This window comes from Crocodylus porosus, unplaced genomic scaffold (genome assembly GCF_001723895.1).
Source record: "Crocodylus porosus isolate Cpor-Errol unplaced genomic scaffold, CroPor_comp1, whole genome shotgun sequence".
Taxonomy (NCBI): Eukaryota; Metazoa; Chordata; order Crocodylia; family Crocodylidae; genus Crocodylus; species Crocodylus porosus.
Window position 1 is genome coordinate 19,555,990 of NW_017728928.1, and position 12,969 is coordinate 19,568,958.

Below are 12,969 nucleotides of genomic sequence, written 5' to 3' on the forward strand. Positions count from 1 at the left end.
AACCCCTCAATTCTGCTTGTGGGAGTCTTGAGCAGGAAGAGCAGCACGTTACAGTTGAAGTGCATTTGCAAGGCTGAAAGTTATTCACAAACTGGAATAACAGTGTGTGTTGCAGGTTCGGACTCGGGAGTGCTAACAGAGCCATGCGAGGGAACTTTAAAATTGTGGCTGCTTTCTATATGTGGCTCTGCCAATGTTCTCAGATTCTCTCCTCCATGCACGCTATAGCCTCTCGCAGCTTAAACTATTTGAATTCCTTAGTGCTTGCATCACCTGTTTGTCTTTTAGTCATGTTAAAAGCTCTTTGGAAAATTTAAAAAGGCTAATCAGAGGCCTTATGTGTGCGCCAGAAAATCCAGTGCATTTATGATTGAGTAATAGCTATATGTTCAGTTCCTGGAGTTTTGGGATCTTTGGCTGAATGTCCCAACTGGAGCAGACAAATTAATTACCTATTATGCACATTATTTTTTATTATAATCTAAAAGTGCTATTGCTGTAAGAATTAAATTTCATGCTGTTCATGTTTCTCTCTCTCTCTCTCTCTCTCTCAATGTATTTTAACTCTTGCAACACAAGCCAGATCTTTCTTTTCACTTGTCTTCTGGCATGTTTAAAACTCTGTGTATTAGTTTGCATCCTTTTGGGATGCCATTTGGCATGTCAACAATGAATGCTCATTTATTTTGTTTCTCTTTTCTATGCAGAGCAAGATGCTGGGCTTGATACTCTCTCCTCAGTTTTGTCCCGGCAAAAACAAATGGGGCAGCAAATTGGTAATGAACTGGAAGAACAGAATGGTAAGAATAGTAAAAGGTGGTAACAGAAACCTATGGATTTTGTAGCTTATCGGGTTTACCGTAGACCTCAGTGAAACTACACAGTATGTTGCTTCTGTTCAGAAAATATCAAGACAGTTCTTGTGAGGGGTTATATCACTTATTGAATTAGCTGATTTACTTTACCATTTCTAAACAAGGCACAGTCTGAACCTGAATGTATTTTCCTCACATGGTCCCTCAAAGGGAAATTAGGTTTTGTGTAAAGTGGTTGTCTCAGCATGAGTGGTTAAAAAGCAGCATCTCCCTGGGTTTTAGAACTATATTTTAGTAATGCAACTTCTAGTCTGTAGTCTTTTATTTGGTCTTAGATACCATTTGTGTTCTCCTACTCTTGCTGTCATGAAGAACTAGTGTCTTTAAATATTTAATGGCAGTGTCTGTGAACAGTGATTAAAGGATAGGCATTATATTGCCTTCACTACAAGTTATATAGCTCTTCAGTATTTCATGAAATTGGATGTAGGATGAAATTAAGTGGAGCATAGGGACCTGAAAATCCATCTTCAGGCTGAATATGTATCTAAATGGTGAATTTGAGAAGCGCTGATATTAAATATGCTGTATTAGTCACTTAATTGATCAAATGACATAAACTAAGCCCCTGAGAGGAGATCCTCTAGTTTTTCTGACCTTCCTCATTTCTCACAATATAGTAACAGCTGAATTAGAACTTTGAAATCTGGCCAATTTTCTCTCTTGCATAAAGATTTGATCCATATGGTGTGTCCTTGGATAGTATTATACTTAACCACTGAGAAGGCAAAGACCCCTTCCCTTGCCGATAAATGATGTGCTTCAGTCTACCTCTTCCCTGAACCAAATTTCTCTTCCTTTATTTTGTTAGATGTGTATTGAAGGGGTATTTCCTATTAATGTTTGGACAACATAAATTAGCATGAAATAACTCCATTCCAACTCTCTGAGTAGGTTGAAATCATAGCTTTCCCATGTTTGTCTTGTATTCGTTCCGACTGACTCAGGGATGTCCATCAGATGCTTTGAATGTGTTTTTATTTACTGATTTGCCATGTCTGGAAATTGCCGTATGCAACTGGGAAACATTAGAGGAAGATGCTCATTTGAACTGAGTCACTTCTGCCTCATCTAGATTAAGGACTTTTTAATTTAAATCTCTTAATATTTAAAAAAAACTCAAGCGTTTTGAAAATCTCCATTTTACTGCTTTTTTCCCCCTCAGATAACAGAAAGGAGAAATTAGTTTATCAGTTTTGTTTGGTACATCAGTGTGTCATAATCAGGAGCATGTTCTATATTCTGCGTCCGTTTGCTCTACAAGTGGAAGCGTCTCCAGTTTCATCTTGGTCTGTGCTTCTCTCTGTGCTGCTTTGGGGCTCTGTTTTGTAGATATCAAGAATTTCACTACAAACAAAAGCTCTTTATAAACAGTGAAGCTTGAATTTGCCTCTTCGAAATAATCAACTTACTAAGACTGTTTTAAAGACTGGAAAACTGAGGCATGGTTTGGTTTCCCTTGGCTAGGTTTCCAGTTAGTAACATGACCATCAAATAGACCTCCAGGGCCCCGACTCCCTGTTCTTGTTCTAGCTAGTAGAGAGTATTTTTCTAAAGCTGACAACATTTCTCAGGCATTTGAAGTGATAAAGGTTGATGATTAGTTTGTTATATCTGCTCTCCCAGACCATCTCAAACCAGATTGTTTGTCTGAAAGTCAAATGGTGAAACTGCCTCTGTTCATTACTATCCCCAACTCGTAACGATAATGTTTCATATTTATGTTGAATACCTCATGCCTAGATTTCAAAGCAGTTTGTAAAAGTGGGGAAATAACTTGATTTGACAGATGGGGACACTAAGGCAAGGTGCAAATTATTAATTTCTCTCTGCAACATAGTAAAATGGGTTTTTAAGCTTCATTTTCTGTCTTAGGCTCTCTCTCTCGTAGAATGGGGCACAGTGACTGTTGTCCACTTCATGCCATTGGCACACTGGAAAAGCTGAAATCCCTTTCAGTATTTTCCAGTAGCATTTTATGCATTTGATGTTGTTCCTGGTGTGTAACTTTCAACAGTCTTTTCTGAGGCACTTTGCCAGTATTTGGTCACTATTATGCTGCCAGCATTAATGAACATAATTTCTCTGTAATTTCCACTGTATTTGGAATCCCTTTCCTTAAGGCAGAGTGGTGATGGCATCATGCAGACTGTGAGAATGTAGGGGAAGTCCACCTTCCTTGAACGCTTCATCAATATTTTTATGGGAGTCAAAATTTCCATCAAACTGTGATTCTGTGGGAAGCTTGTTTTCCGTTCCACTAACTTACCTTAATTGTTCCTACTTCTTATAACTAAACAGTCTGTTTCTCATTTATAAATTATTTGGAGATTAATATTTTGTGCTGACAAAGCTGAAATATTGCTGTAATATCAGAAACCTTCTAATTTAATCTCACCTCTGAAAATTACGCTGGCCCACCTCTTTCAGTTTTGTTGCTTAACTGTTTTTTAGGCAACCTATTTTTGAGGGAGAGCCACTTCGTTGTCTGCTCTTTTCCTGCATCAGTTCAGATTTTGCTGAGCTAAAGTTTGTGTTCTTTACAGCTTTCTTAGTATTGTTCTACAGGTAATTTTCCTTTAGTGCCAGTAGCTTACCTGTGGAAGAAGAAGGGATGCAGCCCTAGTGAGAAGTAAAGATATTCCAAGCAACTGTTTAATCATGATCAAGGAGCACCTCCATATATTTTTGTGCTTAATCTTAACCAAAATAACTAAATACCATTTTTTAGAAAGATGACTTACTGACTTTTTTTTCTTACTTATTCCAGTGGACTCAAAGCACTCCTTCAAAACTTTTGAAAATTTAATGGCATCCCATTAAACAACTAATGTATCTATATTATGAATATTAAACTATAAGCACTGTAATAATGTTATTAGTTATTAACTGATGATTGATTTTTATCATAATTGTATTTACTTCACTCTACTGCCACTGCAGCCAGGTGGAAATGCATTGTGCACCTCCTGCACAGCCAGATCAGGAAGTGGCTCTGGCAGGAGCACTTGCTTTTGTCAAAGCCATTCCCAGTCCAGCTCTGTACAGTATGTCCCAGAAACAGAGGCATGTGGGGACAGGTGGAACTGCCCCATGTGTCTCTTCTCAGGAGGCACATTGGGAGTTGAACTGAAGAGTGACTGCATCAGAAAGTGCTTCTGCTGTAGCTTTCTGGTTTGGCTTCATCATGACTCTTGAAAACGGAGGTGCGCGGTTCTACCCTGTCATTGTGGATGGAAGTCTGAAGAGGAGTGCTGCAGCTATCAGATGGAAGTGCCCTGCAAGCCTCTGTTTTCAGGAGGCATGTTGAAGCCGAACCAGGAGGGGCTGTAACGGAAGTGGTGGTGCCTGCCTGCATAATGAAAGGCGGGCAGGTGCACCTGTCTGCTGCAGCCACTTCTCAGTTCAGCTGAAGGTTCTTGTGGCACCCTGGTTTACAACCACTAACTTGGTTAGTATCACCCACCCTGGAGTAAGAAGTTGCAGACAGTGGTGTATCCAGGATTTGTATCGTCACATATTGAAAATGGGGTCAGCTGCATGGAGTGATGGTAGTAGCTATGTTCTCATGATGTCTCTATATAAGCATGGCACAGAGGTGAGGAAGCAGCAGGGTGGGCTGAGGCTGGCAGGTACCTTGCTCTCCAGATAGTTTCCCTGGGAAACAGGAAGCCTGATATAGGTGGGAGGATCCAGTCGGGGCTGGGAGCCCCAGGCTAATCAGGGGCCAACAGCAGGAGACCTTTCCCTGGCATGGTCCCTCGCTTTGCTGTTCTGCCTTCCTCCGTGAGCTGTGGTGCAGGGCCAAGCTGGTGCTTCATCCCTGAGGTCAGAGGTTCAAGACAGGGTCTTGAAACTTAGCAGCACTGGCTTCCTGCAGCCGTGGATGCCTGGGTCCCCTGCAAAGTCCAGACATCCCTGCAGAAATAGTAGCTAGGGCCTCAGATCTCTGAAGCAGTTAAGTATCCCACCCTTCCCTTTCTGTCCACGTTCAACAGCACAACCCAATTAAGTCTGTGAGTCTGGTCTGAGAGCCTCTAAACTGTCTTGTTTAAAAAAAACATACAGACATATTTTAAAAATGTATATTTTGTGTGTGTGTACAAATATGCACATATGTATAGATGCACATCTATATATTAATATCTACATATAGGGGTTTTTTAATGAGAGAGAAGTTTAAAGGCTGTTGGACCAGACTCACTGATTTAATTGAGCATTCCTAAATTTTAATGGGTCTCTTGGGTCATTCCTTACCTACATTCTCTGGTTAGTGGCAGTCTAGAAATATGTTGCCTGTGTATTTTCCTGGGGTTGATATGCTTCAAATCTGTCGGCCTTTTCAGTGTGTGCTTATCCTTTTGGGGGATGCTGCACGGGATGACAAAACAGAAATAAGGTAGTGTTGCTGCTGTTCCATGAACAGTCCAAGTAGTGTGTTAGCAGCGGGAGCTGTGTGGCATGAGCAGTGAAGGTTTCCTGATCGTTAGTTCCATTTTTGGGCCTTGGAAAACTTTCTGCAGACCCTCTTTTTGTTTGTGGTAGGGGAAAAATAAAGCAGGGAAATACCGTAAATGGCTCCTGGCCCTTTTGATGAAGCAGTCAAATCTAGTGCGATAATTCTGAGGTAATGCTTTCAGGAACTCTGAATACTGTTTATTTTACCCTCATAGAGATGTTGTTTTTCACTGTGGGATATTCACATGGGAGTAGAGGACTGCTAATGATGGAAGGCAAATATTTAGTGTTTGCAAAATATATAATGTTTGGCATTTTTACCAAATTCCTCGTCTTCTGGTGTACGTTATCCAGGATGGATTATTTCACTCCCACCCTTGACAAATGTCAAACATTGAGTTTTCAAATACATTTTTAAAAAGTGGGCTGAACAGTTGTTTGTCTTTGCTCATGTTCTTTTATTAGGAGGCTCTCCTAAAATGTCCTAGAAGTGTGTTTGTGTTTGTTCTTCTCTGAAGTAACTGATCTGTCTTTCTGACCTTAATTTAACACTTGGAGAACATCTCTAAGTGTTTTGAAAGATAAGAAATTCTCAGTTAAGTGTCAAACTGCTCCAAACCCCCAAAGTTTGGATGGTATGAAATTCAGAGTTAAGGTTTTTCATAAGACTGTGAATTTGCTCCTCCATCATCACCATCTATGTGACACAGGAGGCCAGATTCTTCACTACAATAAATACAGTTTGCTTCAGTAATGCTAAGCTAGCAGAGAATTACAGTTGCTTTTCTCTACAATAGTGGTTGGTAACCTTTTAGGGCTGTAGGCTGGATTGACACTCTGAGTCAGAGGTGGATGGGCAGGCACTGAGGACCCAGCCGCAGCATGGGTCAGATCAAGCGGCTCTGCAGGCTGTAGGCCCACGGCCCATAGGTTGCTGACACTTGGTCTACAATGCAATTCTATGTTTTTGTCAACCTTTCTTTATTAATAGCAGGACTAATTTTATAGCTGGGACCTGGTCCAGTTGCATAAACCAGAATAGAATCCTATTTTGCCACTGCAGAATCTATGCAGCCCACAGAGCCAAAACGTTTGAGACTGTGCGTAAGTTAAACCTTGGAGGAATACCTCAGGGTTTGTTATGGGGTATAGGTTGTTCTTTTTCTCTTACTTCAGATCTAGTTTATTAGTAAACAAAAGCAATTTGCAGATGTATGCAAATGTAGGCTGCAAGCAATTACAAAGCTCGAAGCACCAGAATTGTTAAATATTAGTTGGCGGTCAGAATGGGAGGATTTATTGGCAATTTAGAACGGAGGGGCAGTTGTTTGCATGTTTGGGGGAGGCAACTTTGCAGGACATTAAGACATTTCCGTGTACTGCCTCTGCTGTACCCGTTCTCCAGGTAAGTAAGAGTTGACTATCAAGGCTAGATGAGCACTTTGAACTTTAATTAAATCCAGTTAGGCAAGCATCTGGAAGCAGTGTGTGTACTGGTTGTTGAATTACTTAGGTCCTGCTGTCATGGATCCCATACAAAAATCAAGTTTCCATAGAAACAAGGACTTGACTTAAGTATTAAGAGTCTGTGGCTGGAGTGGTGTGCCGTGCAGGGTACATCTATGTTACAAAGGTCTCCTAGTCTGTTAAGTAATTACAGGTATTAATACTTCACCAAGGACTAGAGGTCTCAACTGAGATGAGAACTGCGCTGTACTCTGTATGTATAGATACATAGCCTATAGTAAGGGACAGTCCCTACTCTGTGGCAAAGAGTGAAGGAAAAATACGTTACGTGGAGTAGAGAGACTGAGTTGCCCTAAGTCCCACAAGAAATTATAGTAGAACTGGGAATTGAACTGAAATCTCTCAAGTCCTAGGGCAGTATCTTTAACCATCCTTAGTTTCTGGTACAGATATTTGCCCTCTTACACATTCAGTATTTAAAAATGAAATGCCTTCTTTTCAAAGTTATTTTACAAGTCTATTACATAATTAATCATTGGGTGGAATATTGAAATGGTTTCACATTACTATATATTAAGGACGTTATGTTATAATACAAACTAATTAGCATTGTATATAGAGGATATGTGTGGGTTATGAGTAATAAAGCATTGAGGTTAGGTGTATTACCTCATTGTTAGCATTAGTTTTATAAATAAAAATGATTTAGCATTAAGTCTTAAATGTTCAGATGCTAATCGTCCTATTTAAACAGTATTTGCTTGGTGTGTTTACAGTGTGATCCCACAAGACACCCTGTTCCTTCCAAGATTGGTTGAATTTTGTTAGCTCCCGTCCTCAGTGTGATGGGGGGTGTTCACCCCATTTTAGAAAATGCTCAGCATCTTTGCAGATCAAGCACTTTAACTGATTGCTTTACAGAAGCACATGGTTTTAATATTGAAATTTAAGATAGCCATCCTTGGAGTAACTGACCTCATACAATACCACTGGTTTTAACTTAGACCCTCTGAGTTTACTGAATAGAGCATAAATTAGTTCCGTTTATTGGGACATCTTTCTATATCTTTGTTGCATGCTGTTTAATTAGAATTATTTCTGCAAGTCTGATGCAGGGCTTTTTTCCCCCTTCTGAATGATCTAAATAACATGCAATCACAAAGGTAAGTTTAGGGAGTACCAGAGTCAAGCTTGGACAGTGTTCTTTTGTACAAGCATTGTGAAAGAGACTTTAATTACATGATCACTTGCTATGTTTTCCACAAGATTCACATCTTATTTGATGCATGGAACTGACTTGTTTTGAAGGCAAATCAGGACTGTGGTGAAGGAGGTGGTTATCTATAGGACACCTCTCCTATTTCTCAAGTTAGAAGGTTTATGATGAATGAGACAGGGTCTATAGGTAGAGAGAGGCTGATCTCCTGGTTAAGGCAGTTGACTGTTGCCTTGGAGCAAAAGTCTGTCCCTCTCACAGCTACTGCATTCCTGTGCGATACTGGGTAAGTTGCTTAAAACAAGCTTTTCATAAGTGTTCGCTGACTTTATGCCACCATTTTTCTGTGTGCCTGACTTGATATCGTGAGATTTATTTGAAGAAGTGCCGAGCACTCACAGTGGCAACTTAAGTCAATAGAAATCCAAATCCTGGCTGTCATACTCACCTTGGGCCCTGGAACAGATCCAGATCACAGGGATCCTTGCAGGCTGGAGCCTTCTCAGGGCACAAGGAGCAGGTGGCAGCAGAGGAACATGCAGTGGCAGAACCAGTGCACATGCAGGTGGCAGTGGATACAGCATAGCACGTGGCGGAGGCAGCCTCTTGTAGGAGCTGGTGCCACTGCATGTCCCGTGTCATTGTGACAGCTCCAGCTCTGGCACCAATATGGGGGGGAAACAGTGGAGGTTGAAGCTGCTGCCATGTACTCTGCTGTCATTGCCCTCATTTGTTCAGCTGTCGCCACCACATGATTTGTTGCCTCAGCCACCACCGTTGCCACATGCCCCCAACTTCTGGTGTTTGGTGGGCCATGTAGAGCAGCTCCATGGACTGGATCTGGCCCGCAGGCCATATATTTGACACCCCTGCTTTAAAACAGTGGTTCTCAACCTTTTCAGACTCAAGGCACCCTCCATCACTTCTCTGAAATTGAGAGTGCTTCAGTTGAGAATCACTGCTCCAGTTAGAAATGACTCTGCGCCCTGGGCACAGAGGGGCTGCTGAGGAGGGAGATGTGCTGAGAGCAGAAGGGGTGTTGGTTGAGAGGAGGGGAGAGCAGATTGCTTCATCTGCCATGGTGTGGGCTCACCTAGGGGCTGCAGGCTGTCAGTGGGGACCTGGGGTGGAGTCCCCTCATCAGCCTCACTCGCCCTCTCCTTTGTTAACCCTTTCACAGGTGCCAGTGATCTGCATGCAGATTTTTGCTATAAAAGCCTTAATAGAGAAGCTGTTGCTGCACAGCAGAAAGGGAGGAGGAGCCGGACTGCGAGGGGATTCTTGGCTCTGGCTGGAGCTAACAGGCTCAGCCGGGGTAGCAGCAGGTGGGTTCCCCCTCACTGTCTAGTCCCTCACAAGTTCCCCACCAGCCTGGGAGTAGGTGCAAGGAGGGGGGAACCCACCTGCTGCCATAGTCCCTGACCAAGTGTAGTCCCTGTGCAACCACTCCTTACAGCTATGGTTGGAGCTGGGAAAGCCTTTTCAAAACCCTGGGTCTGCCTATGCCAGTGTGTTTCACAGACATTAGCTAACAATAAAGTAATGGTGAGAATTGGGACTCTCTGATTCCATTCCAGGCTCCGTAGGGGATTGGGCCTCTGTAGTCATTTACTCTTCTGCTCTGCTTGTTCTGACTCCTTGTCCCAGTCCGATTCTCCCCAGCAAGTGAGTTTGTATGCACTCCAGACTTCTCACCCGGTGTCACTTCTCTATTGGGCCAAAGTTTCCCCTTTTTTGAGCTCCATCTTGAATCCTAGTTTCCCATCCATTCCTAGTCTTCTTGATTAGCTAGTTCTACGTTGTTTATGTCTGGCTCTTTTTCTATTCTCACTCCTTTGACTCCAGCCTTCAGTCATCCATCCCAGTTGCATTTCTAGTCCCAGTCCCTGCCGCAAGTCTGTTCCTTCTCCCTACCCTGGATTCCAGTCCCAATATTAAGGGGTTCCTTGTCCCAATCTCTTCTCCCTCTCATCAGTCTGGCTATTGGCTCATTTACATTTCAAATCAAACAGCTTCCTCTTCTTTTGCCCAGACACTAGAAGGCAGCTTGTGGGGATGTAGGAGAGACAAAGTCCCTATTCTTATTTCTGATGCCCAGCCTCACAGCAGAAGGAGCAATAACAGCAGAGAAAATGTTGGTTTTACCACTGCAACCCTAGACTTGAGCTTACTTTGTAACACTGGGAATATAGTCCATGTGTAGTCTGGTCAGTGTAAGGTGCAGTGCTGGGCTGGAGCATGTTTAGAAAAATGAATTTTTTAGACTGCATCATGGAAGCTTTTACCAAGTATGAAATAAAAACAACTAATTTTTCATAAAGCCTCAGCTTGCCAAATTTGGTCAATTCAGACACAAAACATCAGAAATTGTATTACTGTTACAGACTATTCCTCTGCCAGTTTTCAAGCCCCTACTTCTAAAAATAAATAAATAAATAAATAAAAAAAATAAAAAATAAAATGGGGTTGCTAAAGCACCTGAAAGAAATGTTGCTTCATCCATGTTAGAACTCTCTGGTGAAAACATTTTTTGCTAGCCTTGCTCTCATATTGCTGAAACATTTTGGCTAAAATCTTAAAAAAACAAAAACAAACCCCCCCCCCTTCAAAAACAACCCTCCAAAAAACCCCTAAATTCCCTGAGACAGACACCCAGCATAATAGATTTGTCAAACGTTAACCAATCGGGAACATACTTATTAGCAATAGAAAATGATCTTAGAATAGGAAATGTTGATCATTGTTAATAATACAACATGCTACCTGCCCCATCTATAACATTAAATGTATATATACAGTACTGGGAGACCATTTTTTGTCTCTTAACATTTTTACTGCTTTATGCTGTGCTCACAAAAACAGGTAAACCATCAAAGCACAGACTGGACGAAGATAAAAGCATTACATTTCTGAAGCTTGACTGGGCTCCTACATACTAATGCACATACACAATGACTCTGGCCACTTGGCAGATTTAACTTTTTTCCTTGTATAGTTCAAAACATAAAATAACTGTTCAACATTTGTCTTCTCAATTATGTGGATTTTTCCATAGTTAGTCTCTACCTCACCCACACCACTGTGTATGTGGTGGGGAGGAAGCTAGGGAAACTAGATTTCTACCATCTGCTCTAATGGTGATGGCAGTGTCTAAGGAGGATTGGTCTTGTAACTTTATTATATTTTTGACTCGCAGAAAAGATTTGAAAGTTCTAGCTTTTTAAAGTTTTGGGGGGCTTTTTCTCCCTCTTCCCCCTTTTTAACATGAAACATCTGGACTGTTCAGTGTTCTCTTTTGGCTTTGGGGGAACCCTCATTGGAAGCTCTAAGGTATATGAATGGGAGCATGACCAGCCCTTACTTTTATTAAAAAATGCTTTCTCCCCATGCTTGTACAGGCATTTGAGTTAAATTGTATATCTTTTTATAAACAAAAACCCTCAAACTGCAGAGGTTTAAATTTTGTGACAAAATATATTGTCTTTTAACTTTTCTTATATGGCATCTCTCCTGTCATAATTCTACCAGTTCTGTAGTCTTCTAGGGGAATACAGGACCTCTAGTTCTGACAATAGAGGGCAATTATTTTATCACTTGCCTTCATAAATTATAAAGTAAATCTTCATACATCATGAAAAAGTAAAAAGGCACAAATCCAGTCTGTTTTCCTTTGTATAGCCCCTATATTTGGGAAATTGCATGTCTGTCTGTGACTAGCAATAGTATATCATCCCTCCAGACTCTATGAACAGCAAAGCAGCAGCAGGTTGCTTGTCATCCAATTTTAAATTAATTTCAAGATTAATTTAAGAAAATTAAGGGATCACAGATCCCTTTTTATCAGTTCCTTCACACTTGCTTTGTTATAAGGCTTCCCATCAAGCTTCTACAACTTCGGAGCAATTACTCTGGCTTTTCTGTGAATGAAAGGAAGATTTCTGCTACATGGGTTTTTGCTATATTGGATTCCACATCCTTTTTCTATCCAGTGATTCATTTTGAAGGCATGGGTTCCCTGTTGAGAAGTGACCCCTCTGAGAGATGATCCAGTGGTATTGTATTTACTCACATACCACATGCCTTTTCCCCCAAAATTAGCCCTTCATTTTTGGGGCCCATGTTTTAAGCATGGAAGCTGATTTTCTGTGCTGAGCTTCTTTCCTTTCTCTCCAGGGCTGCAAGCAACAGGGGCCAAATCCAGTGTTCAGCCAGAGTTGAGTTAGTCTTCTCATAGGTGCTGCTCATAGCAGCTATGAGAGGATTAACTCAAGCTTTTGCCTGAATACAAAAGGGAGGGTGAGTGAGCTGGAGAGTAGGATCTCCTCCCCCTGCTCTGTGGCTAAGGTTTCAGCCATGACTCTGAGGAAGTTTTTTTTTTTTTTTTTTTTTTTTCTTAAAGGGACGGAGCTGACCTGGCGGGGCAGCCATGAGGGGTTTGGGGGGAGCAAGGAGGTGTCAGGGGGCTTGTGCAGAGCCTCCCATGCAGCATGGGGCAGTGGAGGGCAGCAGGGATTGACCCCCACTCTTTGCAGCACCCAGTGAATACCGGGGCTTTTAAAAAAAATGGAAGATTAGGTATGTTCAGTGAGTTATAAGGCATGAGGAGGAGTAGTGTTCACTTGCTTTAGTTGCAGCTCTGCAGCTAGCTTGCTGCTGACTAGCTTGTATGTTGGAAATAGTGGGAATATATTGGTGTGTTTCTGAAGATAGGTGGCATCTTCAGTTCATCTTTCCCGTTTCCTCATCCCAACACATGTGACTTCAGTGGTGGGTTTCAATCTCCAATAGAGGTCCTGGTAAGGAAAAGTCACAGTTACAGCATGAGCTGCACTTCAGACATTTATTAGTCCCTTTGCAGGGCATCCCATGGGTGACAAGCCTGGCTTCCTACAGTGCACTCTGGGTAGAACCAAGTGGCTCTGATACTCTTCAACAGACCACTGGACATACCAC

At 41.8% G+C, this 12,969-nt stretch overlaps 1 protein-coding gene across 2 annotated transcripts in view; it reads left to right on the forward strand.

Annotated features, from left to right (window-relative positions):
- The window catches only part of STX8 (syntaxin 8), a 174,129-nt gene that overhangs the window by 26,699 nt on the left and 134,461 nt on the right, over positions 1-12,969 (forward strand). For both annotated transcript variants that reach the window (XM_019542765.1, XM_019542764.1), the window contains exon 6: positions 708-800. In XM_019542765.1, coding sequence (XP_019398310.1) covers positions 708-800 — 93 coding nt within the window. The remainder of the gene's footprint in view (positions 1-707; positions 801-12,969) is intronic.